The sequence below is a fragment of the Mustela lutreola genome, chromosome 9 (genome assembly GCF_030435805.1).
Source record: "Mustela lutreola isolate mMusLut2 chromosome 9, mMusLut2.pri, whole genome shotgun sequence".
Taxonomy (NCBI): domain Eukaryota; kingdom Metazoa; phylum Chordata; class Mammalia; order Carnivora; family Mustelidae; genus Mustela; species Mustela lutreola.
In genome coordinates, this window is record NC_081298.1 from 140,368,103 (window position 1) to 140,385,703 (window position 17,601).

The window sequence follows — 17,601 nt, forward strand, 5'->3', positions numbered from 1 at the left end:
AGCATTGACTGATAGGTGTGGAGAACAATTAGTGGGTTGCTTGTAGAGTCATACTGAATTTGATTTATGAGTACTATAAGATGGAAATGATGGTCATTGTGTGTCAACTTGGTCTCTGAGGATAAAGAGAAGTAATTGGTCAAAATTTGGTGTATAAGGATCAGGTTTATCTGGAGTTCTGAGCAGTCCTAGCCTGGCTCTCCAGCCCATTCTCATGCCCTCTCCCTTTTGCTCCCCACCCCCCCACCCCCCGCTTGCTTTTCGCCTTTCCACCTGCACTTCTCTGTGGCCTATCCTCCCCTCCCCCTCCTCATTCACATCTTAAATACCACAACCTCAAGAAGCCTTTTGTGACCAGGCATACCCCATTCTCCGAGATTTTACTAGATACGTTCACTGTATGCTGGTATTTTCCGTTGTAGTGCTTGTCATAGTTACCCTTCTTTAAATAGTTGCATTGCTCTTTCTTTAATACTTGTTTCCTGAACTAGACTCTTCACTCCATGGACTGGACCTTCCTTAAACCTTGCTGAGTTCCTCGCTTCTAGACATTTTTGGTATGGAGTAGGCAGTGGTGATTACTTCTGAGACAGTAAAGAAATATGATGGTGACACTTGGGTTGAGGAAAGCACGGACTGGGCGCAGGTGGTGAATGAGAAGCCACATTTTATCTTGAGAATACTGTTCATATAGACATTTGTTTTTGATTCTAAATGTGGGTAAATGTTTCCTTGTTACTACACCGATATATCCCTGGGTCAGGCACTAAGTAAGTTCTCAGGGTACACAGTTGAATGGTGATTACATATTTCAGTTAACACCTACCAGTTTCCACCTTCTTTGGGTGATACTAAAATGAAACCAGTGTTTTTGTTAGATGTTTCCCTAAACTCTTGAGTTCAGCTACATTTCTAAGGCTTCTGGCATTTATAATATACTCTCATGAATGCCATGATTTGGAATTACTTCGTGCTGACACACTTTTAGACAGGCCCCTCCCATGTCGGGTCCTGCTTGCAGGCTGCTGTCTGTACTGTTTAAAAAGGCCTTTGAGTGAGGTGCGCTCCATTTTGTCATGCGAAACTGCCGTTGGGTTCATTCATTAAGCAAATATTTATAGAGTTTTATATACCAGGTGCGTGCTAATGAAAGTACTAGTTAGTATTAGTTGAGCCCTCAATATATGTCACACATTGGATTAAGCACTTTATATAGATGGTTTTATTTAATACTAACTCTGGGAGGAAAAAGAGTGGCAGTTACCTAAGATCCTATAGCTATAACTCTTGGACCTTCCCCAGGCCTATTTCTGGAAGCCAGGAGATGGCCTGTGATTACACAGTGGGGCAGTAAGTCTGACACCAGAAAAACAACTATAGTAATTTTATTATTTCCAGGTATATTTTATTCATCTTTCAGATAAACACTTAGAATTTTTTTTATTATAGTCAATGGGTATGTTATGTGTCAGTGGCAGATAGAAATTTTTCCAGAGGATTGAATATCTTCTCTATTAAAAAGATGCAGACTTCTTACCAACTTATGTAAAACTGCAAATAAATGCTTTATAATAGTTCTAATTGTATCTAGTAACTGCGGTAGGTTTCGTAGGGAATGCTTAAAAAAAATCAGTTTTGATATTTGGCACTTACACAGCTGTTTAACTTTATACTATTTTTATACGCAATAAGAGGCTGTAATTTTTTTTTAGGTAGCTTTTCAGTAACTTTTTTTTGCTTTAAATAGAGTAAAACTGGTTTTTAAAATATTTTCTCATTTAAACTCATGATGCCATATTCAGTAATTTTATGGTAATATAGAATAAAGAATTTCAAATATTCTAAAGTTGTGTGTTTCTAACTCCAACGTGCAAAATTGAAGTATATTACTAAGGTTATTTGGGAATGCAGAAATAGAAAAATTGATTTCTCTAAAGTATATGTTTTAATATGTGAAACAAAAAGTCTTACCTGTAAAGGTTTACAGTTTATTTTATGATACAGTGAGACTGTTATGCCCATTTATATTTTAAAAACCCCACTCCAATTACTGAAGAATTCAAATTTGCCACCAAACTATAAATATTTATATTTATTCTGTATATAGAGACTTTCAGAGATCAGGGTTTTTTTTTTTTTTTTTTTTACCTGAAATTATGTTTTACAGCAAAGATTTCTGATTTCAGAATTTCAAATCAAAATATTTTTAAGACTTCTCGAAATATGAGAATAAACAACAAAAAATGTTATGTAAATGAAACAGTAAAGTAAGGGGAGATGCTGCTGTAAACCCATGCTATGAGCTGCTTCTGTTGGCAATACCCAAGAAGTCCACGAGGTGGGGGTATTTCACTAGAGACATGATTAATATTTTCAGCCAAGAAATAAGATCTAATGCATTTCTGCTTTTCCCTTTCCATAGCAGAAAAACAAGGAAAACACAGAGTTTAAATATGACTATTTTAAACTTTAAAGTTTAATTTCCATTCCTATTTTTTAATGGCTTCCCAGGACATTCATAAGCACTGAGAATCATGATCATAGGCAAATGAATGGTTGTCTGACCATATGGCATAGCCTTTATTAAGTTAAATAGTACCTTTTCCTGCTAAAATGCTTTTAAATTAGCTTTTGGGAAGAGGGTAGACATGAAAAAGGAGGGTTTAAAATAGATCTGCTTAAAAATTTGTATTTGGATGAAAAAATACTAAATTTTAATTACTGTAGATCTTGGGTTCTATACCTATTAGAAATTAAATCCTCAAGACAGCTTATCTAATCAAGGTTTTGCTTTCATCTGAGGCATATTCATAGGCTTTGATTTCAGAGCCTCCATTCTCTGTGCCTGCCTTTCAGAGTTTTATTGCAACACACTTGCTGCTTCTATATAGTTAATGGAACAATTTTTAAAATTCCTAAAAGGAAACAATAACGTGAGTATCTCTTCCTGCTTGGTAGGACCTCACAGTACTGTGAGTACCTCCAGTAGCTATGAAACTTGGATCTCTTACTTTCATCAGAATATTTGTTAATATATCATAGTACAAACTCGATATAAAACAATGGTCTTTACTTTTTTAATGATTGATACTATTTTCATATTGAGTCAGTTGTGAATTATTTTGCCTCTCCTAACTTTTTTACTGCAGTCTTCTCTCATTACTCTACTTTGAAATTATTATTTTTCCCATCTGAGGTGTTGTCTGATCACTTGCATGGCAGCAACTAGGTAGGCATGCTTTAGTATTTAGTATTTAGTATTGTTTTTCAGGCTTTTCCCCCTAGTAGAAACCTTTCTGCAAATCAAATCTTATGCACAATCCTGGTAAATAAAGCAGAATGAATATAAATTAATTGATTCAAATTGTAACATTTCCTAATAAATTCACTTAGTAAGAAAAATGAGCTGTGCTGAAGAATATTAAATTTGAAATATGTGGGTGATCCTTGCAATCTCACATTGGTTTAAACATCTCTTTCTCTACTTAGTTTTGGTAATATGATATCAAGAATATTGTGGGGTGCCTGGGTGGCTCAGTGGGTTAAAGCCTCTGCCTTTGGCTCAGATCATGATCCCAGGGTCCTGGGATTGAGCGCCGCATGGGGCTCTCTGCTCAGCAGGGAGCCTGCTTCCCCCTCTCTCTGCCTGCCTCTCTGCCTACTTGTGATCTCTGTCAAATAAATAAATAAAATCTTAAAAAAAAAAAAGAATATTATAAATCCTGGAAGCTTGGGTGGCTCAGTGGTTAAGCTCTGCCTTTGGCTCAGGTCATGATCTCAGGGTCCTGGGATCGAGCCCCACGTTGGGCTCTCTGCTCAGCTTAGAGCCTGCTTTTCCTCCCTCTCCCTTTGCTGTTCTTCCTTCTTGTGTGCACGCACGCTCTCAAATTAGAAAAGAAAAAAAGAAAATTCTAAATCTAAGTAGATAAAAATGCTACCAGTTTTTAAACCTGCTTTACAGTGGCAGGATGTTTTTAATTAATTTGGGTTCATAGGTCAGTCACCAGTATTATCTTACAGTTGCTCCCATTTCTTGTAACTGGTTGAAGTGTTTGTTGGGTGCTGCTTCTCTGACTGACAAGGTCCTGGCACGTGGGTCATGTCGTGAATTAACATTGTGATTTTCTAGTTGTTTATTACACTCTGAACTCAGGCACATAGGGTGGAGTAGTGCACTTGCTTGCCTAATTTTATGAACAGAAAAACTGGGTTAAGAAAATGAAAGAATTTAAATGTGCACCTGAAGATGGAGAAAAAGCCCATTTTTCAAAGTCTGCAAAAAATTAAAACAAAACCCAGGATGACCTGGTGTATTAAACTTATATGTTGATCTTGAGTGTGTTAAGATTTGATATGTAACAGTGTTATATTTTATTATATTTTAAGGCGTTAAAAATATGTAAATCATTAATTAAGAACTTTGAACCATGTCTGTGGCACTCAGTTTGAACCGGTGCAGGGAACAAGGCTCAGGCTTTTGCATCAGGCCAGATAGGTTCCAGCTGGGCCACTTAAATCTGCGGTAATGTCAGGTGGGGAGCTTAACATCTCTGAGCCTTTGCTTTCTCGTTTTAAAAATTGAAATGATACATCATGGAATGTTGGGAGATAGAAATGAGATAAGCTAGCTCAAACACCAGGCCCAGAGAATGGCAGGCCATAGGAGATACTCTACAAATGCTAGTTCTTTTTAAAATTTTCTTCTCAACTCTTTTTAACCTTTAGATATGTTTTTCCTATCAGATTGTACATAAGAAAAGGGACGTGTTCCTCAGAGCATTTTCCACAACACACATGAATAGAAGGCAGTGCCTTATCAGAGGTACGAGCCTAGGCACGTACCTCTTTGTGCTTTCATGATTTACCCTTCCTGTCTGTCGGTCCTGTCTCATCCCTGTAGTTACCAAAATTGCAGCCTTTAAGCCAGATGAAGTTATGCTTTTGGTGTCATTTTTACACCAAAACCAAGGGAGCTGAGATGTGGAGGGGACTGTGTAGGCCAGTGCTTTCCTTTATCACTTTGAAAGAACCAGCATCTCCCACCTGGCGGGGTGTGGGGAGCACCCACAGCACTATGGGAGGATCCGAGAGATCTGCTTCAGCCCCCTGAAATAAGGGGACTGGCTTCAAGAGAGGTCACATGATTTGTCCCAAATCACACAGTTAACAAGTAACCCACCTTTTTAAAAAATATTTTATTTATTTATTTTTAAAAATTTTTATTATTTTTTTAAGATTTTATTTATTTGAGAGAGAGAGAGAGAAAGAGATCATGAGCAGAGGGGAGAGGGAGAGGGAGAAGCAGACTCCCCGCTGAGCAGGGAGCCTGGTACTAGGCTGGATCCCAGCACCCTGAGATCATGATCTGAGCCTATGACGGGCACTTAACTGGGCCACCCAGGCGCCCCACATTGCTTTAAATTTTTATTTTTAAATATTACAGCTTTATTCTGACTTGTGTGAGATGATCAAATCTGGGTGTAAGGAAAGCCATTGCCTCTGTCCTGTCCTTTCAGAATCCAGTTGCATTTCAAGTTGCAGTGTAGGAATTGTGTTCCTAGAAATGACTGCCTTCAATGGAAAGTGTCTGACATGTAAATCTGTAATAAGTTCATATAGTAGCTTCAAAGGGAGACTTTTACCCCCAACTTCGGTGTGTACTAAGTTTCCTCAGCAGTTGAACACACTGTTGTTCACCACTGGATTGAACTGAATCATCACTAGAGATTATTAAGGTGCATTTCTTTTTGAGTATAAATGCTTCTGTGTCAAAATAATTCAGTGCTTTAGAAAATATATATAAAGGAGATTTTTAAAAAACTCCCATATAACTAGCGTACAATGTTACATTAGTTTCGGTGTACAATATAGTGATGCGACTCTCTCCATTACTCAGTGCTCATCGCAGTAAGTGTCCCCTTAATCCCAAGAAGGAGATTTTTATGGTCATAAAATTTTCCTATTATTTCTAGTCCTAGTTTTTCAGTTTCTGACTCTGTTTGTTATTCATGCCCAAAGCAAGAAGCAAGAACTGAAACATATGAACAAGACATGGCCAGCAGCACTGCCTTACAGTTCAGAAGGGTGCACGTAACTGAGGAAAGGGGAGCCATGTCACTTGGGGTCCTGGATGTAGTGGTATCTCTGCCACCAGGGTCATATCTTGTGCTGCCCATATGAGGTCTGGCTGAAGCCCAGCTGCTCGCACACAAATTGTGGTCTTAATGATAGTCCACTGAGTTTGTGTATTGAGCATTTTAAAAAATGCATGACTACATGTTTCCTCCAATGTAGAAAAGTAATCTTTGGCCTTAATATTTTGACCAAGTAGGAAATATACATCTTGGATATGTACACATTCAGAGGAAAATAACTTTTTTTATGTGTAGAATAAGCTCTCTGGGAAAAGAATACATTTTTAGCTTTGCCAGCGGTTTATTTGGAAACAGGCAAGTACGCTTGTGATTGTATTATAGAACCCTAATTGGACCATCCTTAAGCACCATAAATCAAACACATTACTTGAAACCAGAAACAAACTTGAAGGTTTGGCCTAGATCTGTATTCACTGGGCCACATATACAGTGCTTTGTTGTTTCCTTGTGTAGTTACTGAAATAGGATGACTTTAGAATGCAGAATTTTGTAAGCTTTGAAAAGTGGCATTACTTAGAACACTTGACGCTGTGCACTGTTGTCTTGAGAATCAGCTCTGACCACTGCATGGAAATGTCTCTTTGCTTTCTAACAAGTTCTCTGCTCCATTGAGTGTTGTTTTACACTCAGCACAGTCTTCTGCATGGGGGCAGTTTTAGCTCAATGTGATCATATTAGAGATGAGGATTTTGGGAGGTAAGTAGGTTCGGAAGAAGTCATGAGGGTAGAGTCCTCATGATGGGATTAGTGTCCTTATAAGAAGGACCAGAGAGCTAGCTGCAAACCAGGGAGAGGGTTCTCATCAGAACCTGTCTGAGCTGGCACTCTGATCTCAGACTTCCAGACTCCATGAAATGTGAGAAATAAATGTTGTTTAAGCTGTGCAGTCTGTGGTGTTTGTTACAACAGCCTGAGTTGACTGAGACACCCACTTTCACCACTGCTATTCACTGTTACAGTGGAGTTCTAGTGAGTGCACTTAGACAAGAAACAGAAGTAAAAGGATCCAAATTGGAAAGGAAGAAAAACTATCTCCCATTGCAAATGACATGATCCTGTATATGGAAAATCCCCAAGGAATCCACAAGAAAGCTGCTAGAGCTGATAAGTTCAGCAGAGTTGCGGGCTCCTGATCAACACAAAAATCAGTTGTGTTTCTATACCTCTGCAGATTGTTATCTGAAAGGAAATTCAGAAAGTAATTGTATTTACTATAGCATTGAAAAGAATGAAACGCCCAGGAATGAACTTAACCAATGAGGTTAAAGAATTATACATTGAAAACTGCGAATTGCTGGGGTACCTGGGTGGCTCAGTGGGTTAAGCCGCTGTCTTCGGCTCAGGTCATGATCCCAGGGTCCTGGGATCGAGCCCCACATTGGGCTCTCTGCTCCACAGGGAGTCTGCTTCCTCCTCTCTCTCTGCCTGCCTCTCTGCCTGCTTGTCATCTCTGTCTGTCAAATAAATAAATAAAAAATCTTAAAAAAAAAAGAAAACTGCGAATTGCTAAATAAAATGTCTAAAAAAAAAATCTAAGTATATGGAAATATATTTCATGTTCATTAACAGGAAGACTAAATATTAAGATGTCAGTACTACCCAAAGTGATCTACAGATTCAGTGTAGTCCCTGTCTGAATTCCAATAGCCTTTTGCAGAAATAGAAACCTGATCCTCAGACTCACGTGAAATTGAATATGAATATGAGTAGCCAAGACAATCTTGAAAAAGAAGAATGAAGTCGGAGGGTTCGCGTTTCTCAGTTTTAAAAAACTAACTACAAAATTGCAGTAATCAAAGCAATGAGGTACTGGCCTAAAGATAGGCATATAGTCCAATGGAATAGATGAGAGTTCAGAAATACTTTCAAAACTTGCAAAAGTAATCTTGCGTTTTAAAGGCATCCTATTCAATAACTACACTAGGAAACTCATACATCTGGCCAATTGAGCTTTGAGAAGGGTGCCAAGTCCATTCAAGGAGAAAGGAATAGTCTCTTCCCCAAATGGTGCTGGGCCAACTAGATTTCCACATGCTAAAGAATGAAGTTGGACCCCTATCTCACACCATGTATGAAAATTAACTAAAAGTGGATCGACCTACACTTTCCCAAGCATAAATTTGTTTCCAATATCAGAAAGGAATTAAAGTGAAAATTAATATAAAAGAGTAGAGTTCTTAGGGAATAATGCATTTTTTGTGTGTATTCACAATACAGATAAAATATTTTTTTCACTCTAAAGATATTTAAGCAAAAGTAACGTGACAATGCTCTGCTTCAAGGCGCTGGAGATAGAAGAGTGAACACTACCAAACTTGGTCCCAACTTTAAAGGAACTTCTAGTCTAGAGGGGGAGTAGACATTAATAAAATAATTCCACTAACGGATTATAAAATTCCAGTTGTGATAGGTGGTGTGCAAGAAAGAATATGTGCTATGAGGGCCTGCGCTTGGAGAAGACTTCCTGGAAGAGGGGAAGTTGGACTGAGACGAAGGATGAGTAGGCATTAACTGGGTCAAGACAGAACAGGAGAGCACAGTTAGCTCCGAAGGTGTTCGGGGTGTTTGGTTGTGTTTGCACAGATGTGCACTTCACTTCCTCTTTTGTTCCTCACCCATTGGCTACAGTGCAGAGTAGCTGTTTTCTGTCTGTATGTTCCATCTCTTTCCAGAGTACATTAGAATGTTATTTAATAAATGGGCATTCACTGTGGTAGGAAGTATTTGAGTCTACTAGGAGTTAAATTGGTTTTAAGGTAAAAAATTCTGAGACAGTTAAGAGTTTTCCCTGTTTAAGTTTTTAAAGAAAATTTGTCTTATTTTTAACCTTCAGTGATTAAATAATGACATTGTTAGGTGGCTACTTTTAGATAAAGTATGATAAATAATGCCTTCATAAATTATGCTTTTCGAATCTGTTTATATTTTGATTTAAAATAGGAAGTTTTTTTCCCTGTAATTTAAGACCTCATTTTGAATGGAAGTGATTTGAATGGCTTATGTAATTTCTGCCAAGGAATTAATATGGACTTCTCTAAACCACTGTCATTTATAATCAAAATGCTTTTAACTTACATTGATGTTGGCATTAACAAGTACCACTAGATTGGTAGCATAGAAAGAAATTGCATCTAAACTTACTAGGAGCTCATTGATGCCTGAGGTTTTATAATGCTTTCTGTGGGCCATTTAACTGCTGGCAACTTTAATTCACATGATTCATAATACTAAAAATTTAAATTCACTCTTAATTGAAAAGTGAAGTTACTTAAATTCTTTAAATACTAACCTTTGGAAAAATATCTGAAAAATAAAGACACATATGATTTTAGTGGCCTGCTGCCAAAAGATTATCATTTACATAAATATCTCTTTCAGTAGAAGAGCTTAATGTATTGAGCTCAAAAGGTTAAAATCGAGCCTTCAATCTGGAAACCAGCAGTAGACTGTTGGCTTGTGAACAGCAGTATTGTTCATCATACTGAGAACACTGTTCACATTCAAGTTTAAGCAGAGCTGGCATTGAAATTCAGTTAATTTGTTTCATGTGACTTGTCAGCTGTGTGTTTTTATCTAAATCTTTGTAGCCTCTCTTAGTATTTCATGTTAAACTCCTCAAACAGATGAACTACCTTTTTAACTGTTAAAGTTCTGAAATTTTGGCCACTTCCGCAAATGATTCTTTGTAACCATTCTCCAAGGTTTTCATATCATTTAAACCATATTAATAATCAGTTGAATGCCATTCTAATTTATAAGAGTAATCCTATTTTGGAGGGCTTTTCCGTTTTGTGTATATGTGAGTGAGTCTGTGAGAGGGACTCCCTGAAATTCATGAAGACAAGATTGCTCTTCTTATGTTCTCACCAGCACGCTCTTCTCATCTTGTTTGCTAATTTTGTTCTCTAGATTTTCCCTCAGAGGGCTTTTAATATTTGGCTACCAGCCCAGGATTGGGTCTGAGCAGTGAAGAAATAGAGAATGAGACCTTTTTTGAAAAAGGAAAAACCTGTACTAACTTTTTTCTACTTTATGTAATTTATTTAAAAATTATTGTTTATTTCTTCTCTTCTTTGCAAAGGCAAGAACTGTGGTATCCCATAATAAGCACGGAGTTGGAACCGGTCAGCTTGTCTTGTGTGCTTGCGTGGATCTAGGCAGGTTGCCTCGTTTGTCTGAGGCTCACTCTCCTCGTGTGTAAAACCATAACTCATTTAATTTGCACAGAGCGGTCCTCACCAGCATGTGGGTGCCTAGGATATACTGCTCTCCTTCCTGTGACCGCACACTTGTTATCTCAGTAATTTTGTAGTGTATGTACCAGTTTTTGTTCTTAAGAAAATGTTTAATGAAAACAAGATGTGTAATGTGATATTCATTTTCGTATATAAATTTTAAGGTACATGTGGAATTTTCCTTTCTGATACTGACATTAATGACCTTTTTTGTTTGTTTCTTGTTTGAAGAATATCAAAGAACATTCCAACAACTAAAGATGTTGAGCCACTGCTAGAAATAGATGGAGATATAAGAAACTTTGAAGTGTTTTTGTCTTCAAGGACCCCAGTTCTTGTGGCTCGAGATGTAAAAACCTTTTTGCCATGCACTGTCAACCTAGACCCCAAGCTACGGGAAATTATTGCAGGTGGGTAGTAGTAGTAAATGTGATTTGTCTTCTCTGGTCTTCAAGATGTTTCTCATTTCTAACTTAGCTATGTGAGTTTGTCTTGCTCCATGAAAAACCAAGAAATACCAAACCAAGCACTACACAGGACAGTTAATGAAACTGAGGATTAGGAGTTTTGACCTCCTTTAGAGACTGCTAAGGAATACCTGCATACCTGACTTCTTTGCATTCAGATTCCTTTTAAGAAACAGTCAACACTGTAAGATGTTAGTCCATTTTAATTTTTCTCTGACGGATCTTAATAGGGGTCTCTATCTGAAGGGGTACAGATATTCTTATATTACTTGATAAATTTTAACTTAAACTTGTGGACTGGAACTTAAGGATGGTGACATTAAAGTTTTGGAATCATTTCATTTGTTCTTGAACCACCGCTGTATGCACACGCACATACACGCAACCATTCCTGAAGCACATTATCTTCCGTGTGGCACTGCTGACCCGCTGTTGAGTTTCCTGAGAGTTATGAAGAGAGAGCTTCAGTCTACTTCTGCTTTCCTTTTTAGGTATCAGTTATAAGGCTGATATCAAGGTGTATTTTGTGGCTATGGAACTGCTTGTTTTGTTCAGAGAAGGATAATTCATATAGTTTGCACACCCACAGTTTACCAATCACTGTATTTATTAGTATTAGACCACTGAGTTATTATTAGTTATTATTCATAACTGTTGCTAATAGTTATGAATAATAACACCTTATGGATCATAACCACTGTTAGAATAGCACAAATACCTTAAATAGAGAAAAAATATTATTGTTCTGGTAACTGAAGAGAAGAATCCAGATGTTGGTGACTTTTCAAATGGTGAGAAAAGCTTTTATGCAAAGTAGTTGAGTTTTTCTCACTAGAATGTCTGTGAACAAGATTTTTATGAGTCAGGATGTCCTGTCTCCTTTAAGTCAGTTGGAATCCTCGGCAAGAGTGGAAAAAAAGCTTGTTTCTATTTGATAACTAAAGGAGGATGTGATAGCCGGACTGATGGCTGTAGTCCTCTTTTCTTTGGTCTTCTGGGGTCCTGTTTAATCTTTCAGATGTTCGCGCTGCGAGAGACCAGATTAATATTGGGGGGCTCGCGTATCCTCCACTGCCTCTTCACGAAGCTCCAGCGAGACCCCCGTCAGGCTACAGCCAGGCCCCATCTGTCTGCTCTTCTTCCACTTCCTTCAATGGGCCGTTTGGAGGTGGGGTCGTGTCACCACAGCCTCACAGCAGCTATTACAGTGGGATGACAGGACCTCAGCATCCGTTCTACAACAGGGTAAGGAAGTGCAAGGAATCTTTCATTCTAAGAATTTGTTTGGGGGAAATACCAGAAGTTTTCTGCTATGGAGTCTGTTACTGTTTTGAAACTGCACATTAGCTTTAAAATAGGAAAAATGTTAAGTTTGAATTTAAAATATATGATTTTTTAAAAAATAAAAAGAACTTTTAACTTTAATGGGGCCTAGATCTCAGCTGAATCTCGAATGTTAGAGACGCTTTTTGCTTTTTTAAGAAAGTGAACTCCACGGGTCATCAGTGACTATCCTGTGCCACAAAGGGAGCTGTTTCTCTATTTGTTCATAAACAGTGTTCCATTTGTTATATTTTGCATAATTATATTCGCATTTAGAACAATGATTTAACTTCAAACTTAAATTTCCACAGTATTCAGTAAATCTATTTCATATGTGTTACAGCTTTTAAATGTGAGATTATGATAGAAGATACCACTTGTAGGATTCAGATGTTATTGCCAAGTAATAGCACTGTAGCCATTTCTGGAGTTATATTTCAGGTTATATGCAGTCATGCATAATTATTTACTTAGTATAAATGTGATCATTTTCTACTGCAAAAGATGGAAGTACAGTGATCAGGAATATACAGACCCTATTAAGTTTAGCGGCCTGAGCTATACCCATCCTACTGATCTTAAGCACTAATATTTCCTACAGGATACTGGAGCGTGAGCCCTAGTATTGTACTTTCTGGAATGGTATGCTAAGGTCCATTACTGCTTCTTATTTTTGTTATCTCCCTCTTTAGTCTAATTTGAGAAAAACGTAGGGGCTAGTGTTCACAGAAGCCAACTGCATGCCTAAGTAAATGTCACGCGAGCTAGGAAGAAAGCAAAGTCTAGAGTAAATGTGGCAGTGAAGAAATTCCAGAATTTAAGTTAAATTTTCAGGTTTTGAAAAATGTTGGCCATATAAGTACAGTTGATACTTGAACAACACGGGTTTGAGCTGTGTGGGTCCACTTTTACACAGCATTTTTTAAAAAAGCAATTACAGTACAGTACTGTAAGTGTGTTTTCCTTAATATTTTCTGTTCTCTAGCTTATTTTATTGTAAGAATACAGCATATTGTAAGAATACAGCATATGCATAAAACCTATAAAATATGTGCATTTGACTGTTACTATTGTCGGTAAGGCTTCCAGTTGCCAGTAGGCAATTAGTAATTAAGTTTTTGGGAAGTCAAAAGTTATTTTGACAGACTTCTGACTACATGGTTTCGGCGGTGAGGGGTGGTAGGGATCAGAACTCCTCACCCCTGTGTTGTTCAAGCTCAACTATAATTAGGGGCATTCTTCATAGAGGTCGTATGAATGTTATTCTGTTCTTTTATTCAGACAAGGAGAAAAAGGTGGAACAATAGCATTTTATAATGTATTCCATCCTTGTAAAAATTAACTGTGTGGTAAGACAGTGTTGAAATGCAGGGTTTTATTTAGCAGTCTTAAAATCTGCTGTAATTTTACATAAAATGGCTCATTGATCGGTAGATGACAGTTGAGATTTTGAAACCAAGAAATTTATTTATTTTTTTAATTTACCATACCATCAGGCTGATGTGATGCTTTAAGAGTGTTTTATCATTTTAAAAACACTTAGCATTTTCTCATCTTTTTAGATCTAGTTATTTTTTGTTCTAGTTATTTGAGGTTCTTAGTCTGAAAGTTAAAGGGGGAATAATTTTCTTAAATGGCAGCAGTAAAAAGGTACAGGAAGATGTTATTTCAGTGTGATGAGGCCTAATGAGTTTTGATCTTTATGCTTAGCGCATAGAATCTCTTATCTCCTGTTTATGTGGAGTTGGCTACGAATAAATGCCGGAGTTATAAATCTCGCTAAACAATGGATTCCCCATTTAAAAATACACCTTATTTAGGAGATACACTCTAGGGCATAGAATATAAAGTAAGCACTGGGAACTTAGAGTAGTAATATTCCTGGAAGCCATGCTAGGGTGTTCTCATATATATTAAGACTTTCTTTGTCTTTCTTAAGGCTAATCTTTTTTTTGAAAAGAATGGTATTAAGAGTCCATTTTGCTGATTTTTGTTGTTGTTGTTAAGTAAATTGTGAGTTAATATTTGTAAGTCACTTAGGAATTGATACATGGTAAGCCCATAAAAATGTTAAGGAGAAACTCTTGTCAGACAAGGTGTAAAAGTTTAGTTGCTTAAAAAACCTTATATTAAATCAACAATATGAACATTTAAATACTGGGTCTCAAATTTGGGTTTGCTATCTTAGAGACTATAAGCAAGGCTCTTTTTCTTTTGTTTTGTCACTTGCATTATTAAAAATTTGGAGTTGTGTTTTATTGGTTAGTTTCATTTGATAAATCTCATCACACTTTGATTTCTGTAATTGTTTATCCCTTCTTTTGTTGCGTGTTTTTCCATAGCCATTCTTTGCCCCCTACCTTTACACGCCAAGGTATTACCCTGGCGGCTCCCAACACCTCATCTCACGTCCATCAGTAAAAACGAATTTGCCCAGAGATCAGAGCAATGGCCTAGTAAGTATAAAAAAGGGTAACTAAAGTATTAATCTAATAAGACACACAGACAGCAGTAGACGTTTGGTTATTTCCTTTCTGTAACAAAAGAATGCAACTTACTTTATAAATAATCTTAAGACAGATAAGCTATTACTAACACAAAATGTATTTTGTTTTCATTTCTGGAAAATGTCTATGGAAGGAAAATGACTAGCGACCTTAGTGAATAAATGTTGAGCTGTTTACAACCAGAGTTTCTGGCTTAGAGTGCAGTGTCTGTTACCCAAACTCTAAAAACGAAACCTTTACATTTGCTGATTTCTAATATCTTTTTACAAAAATATACATACATGGCATCTGTGTGTGTGTGTGTGTGTATATATTTATATATATGTATGTATGTTAGCTCTATGGTATAAAAATTCGAGGGTATATTGGAAGAGCATTTTAAATTAAAGCAGAAATTAAATAGAATTAGGGAATTACTTAAACGTCTGATTGAATCTAATCCCAAACAAAATACATTGTAAAATATTATGTGTTCCTGATGGTCAGCTTAGTTTAGCAATTCACAAAAAGAAATTTCTTGTTAATATATTTTTATACATTAGAAGGTAAAAGCTATAGAACTTAAACTGTTATTTCAGATTTGAGGGTCCCTAGGGGAATCGACTCACAGCCAGGTTTCAGTGTCGTGTGTGATCACGCCAGCATCGTGTTCATTCGTCGTCCTGGTTTGCCTTCACCTTTCACCCACGCTCCTGTTTTGTGTTGTTAGGAGGTTATCAAGGAGGATGCTGCTGAGGGGCTTCCTTCACCCACACACTCCTTGCGGGTAACGGAGTAGTCTTGTGGTGGGAACACGAGCCTGTCCTCGCTTCTGCAGCCATAACAACTGTCCTAGTTGTGGTGACAGCAGTCCCCTAACTCTGCATCTGTGCTGTTGTGGCCGCTAGCGTAGAGTAGCTGATACTAATCGTTATAGTTCATGGATTAATTGAAAAGCTAATGTTTAACTTTACCCTTTATTTCCTCCAGTTTTCCCCCTTTTTCAATGACGTGGGATGGGCTCTTTCTTTATTGTCCAAGGGCAGGATTTTTCTAGCAGCTTTCAGGAGCAGTCAGTTGGTGGCATATGTTCCCTAGTGTTGAGCAGTATTTTCACCTTTGATTATTTTTCTTAAGCCTACAGTTGGTACTGCACATGTGGAATACTTTTGAAAGTATCCAGAATCACCCTCATTAGAAGCTGACATTAGAAGCTCAGTGGTGTAGACCAGAATGCATCTGTAGTAACTCAGTCTTAATCTGGGTGTCCACAGTTTGTGAAACCCCAGTGTAATTGTAGTGCTATTTTTCTTGACCTGTATTTTTATTAAAATAAAATTGCTAGGTAAACAGGTAGTTTATTATGTAAAGGGAATTATTTAAACCTTTTTGGGCCAACACCTTAAAGTGGGGTTTCTTAAAAAAAATTGTATGGGAAATCATTTCGTATATTTGTTATTCAAGACTTTGTATTTAATAAGAAATATGTTTAATGTGATGAGCCTTAAAATCTTCATTTACTCAATATGGAATTTAGGAACCCAGTTTGTATTTTACCTTCTTTTGATTTATTTGCAGAATGTTATGCCCACGTGGACTTGATCAGTTTAATCTAGAGCTCTGCTAACGTGTGGCTTGACAGAATTAACGTGGGGGAAATACTACATCCTGAGCTTATCCTTAACTTTGAACTTAAAACATGCATTTGGGTAGGCAGTAGTTTTTTAACTTTAATATTCTTTGAGTTAATGTTAGTAAGAGAGGAAAGAGAACCATCTTGGTGTTTTCATTGAGGAGTTGATGATTCCTTTTAAGTCATTAACATTTCAGCTGAAGTGTTTGAGTGACTCCAATTATCCAGGAATAATAGACACAATAAACCATAATAATTCTGTTTGGGTGTTGGGGGAATCTTTAATGCGTGGATCATTGCCACTATATGCAAGAATGACTTTTACTTTAGTCAGAGAGCCCTTCATACACACATTCATGCATGTAATGCAATTCTCTAAGCTAAAATTCCTCAGCAAACTTTTGATGAAAATCAGATACTGTGAAGAATTTGATTGGTCTTAATGACACAGACATGCTAAAATAGTAGCTATCCCTATGCTTGAGTATGTGGACAAACACTTGTAATTAGAAGATATCTGTAGTTTCTTTCAGGGACCAGTGAAGGAGCATTAAGCAAATTTGAAATGAGTTTTTGGGGAAGAGGAAATAATGCAATTCTTGTGATGTGTTTAGAAACCCAATAACAAAGGATAAAGGTGCTCTGCATATATTAGTGCCTTTGTTTAGTGAAATAACCGTACTATTTGCTCTCCTTTTAATATTAAAAGATAGTTTGTGATTGGCTTAGTGAATAATAAATGCTCACCAAGCTTTCTTTGCTTTTAAGAAATTAACAATGACAATAGCATGTAAAATTTGTTTGGTAGAGGACTAGTAAAAATAGACACTTAGTTCAAACCCAAATCAAAAGCAGTGGTGGAAATGTGAAGTATCTGTATTGGAAACATTGTCTAGGATTTTTATAGCTGAACCAACACAGAAGTAGTTAATATAAAAATTATTTACCCCTTTGGGGCTCATATGGCTTTCCAGTCCTGTGGTATAAAGTTTTGTATTTCTGAGATAATAGGGTTCTGGGGCAAGTCTGTTTGCTCATTCAACTGTCCTCCCATATGCACCAGCTGATGACAAGAGCTACTTATAGATAAGTCAGGAGCTACACAAACACTTTTGGATAAATTGTCATTACAGACACAGAGTAAGGAGTAAAAATAAATAAACAATACCACCAATAAGAGGAAGACCATAACGAGTTAACCAACTGTTATTTTCAACATAAGTGGTCCCATCTTTTTTTACCACAGGGAATTCTGATAAACCTTTAAAAAGCAGATTCTAATAAAACAATTGGGTTTTCTCA

The 17,601-nt window shown here is 37.0% G+C and overlaps 1 protein-coding gene across 10 annotated transcripts in view; it reads left to right on the plus strand.

Annotated features, from left to right (window-relative positions):
- Positions 1 to 17,601, plus strand: part of KIDINS220 (kinase D interacting substrate 220) — a 92,631-nt gene that overhangs the window by 57,921 nt on the left and 17,109 nt on the right. For 4 of the 10 annotated variants that reach the window (XM_059132705.1, XM_059132708.1, XM_059132707.1 and 1 more), the window contains exons 23-26: positions 10,622 to 10,800; positions 11,876 to 12,102; positions 14,523 to 14,636; positions 15,397 to 15,453. In XM_059132705.1, coding sequence (XP_058988688.1) covers positions 10,622 to 10,800; positions 11,876 to 12,102; positions 14,523 to 14,636; positions 15,397 to 15,453 — 577 coding nt within the window. The remainder of the gene's footprint in view (positions 1 to 10,621; positions 10,801 to 11,875; positions 12,103 to 14,522; positions 14,637 to 15,396; positions 15,454 to 17,601) is intronic. The other 6 variants (XM_059132709.1, XM_059132710.1, XM_059132711.1 and 3 more) reach the window with 2 other exon arrangements.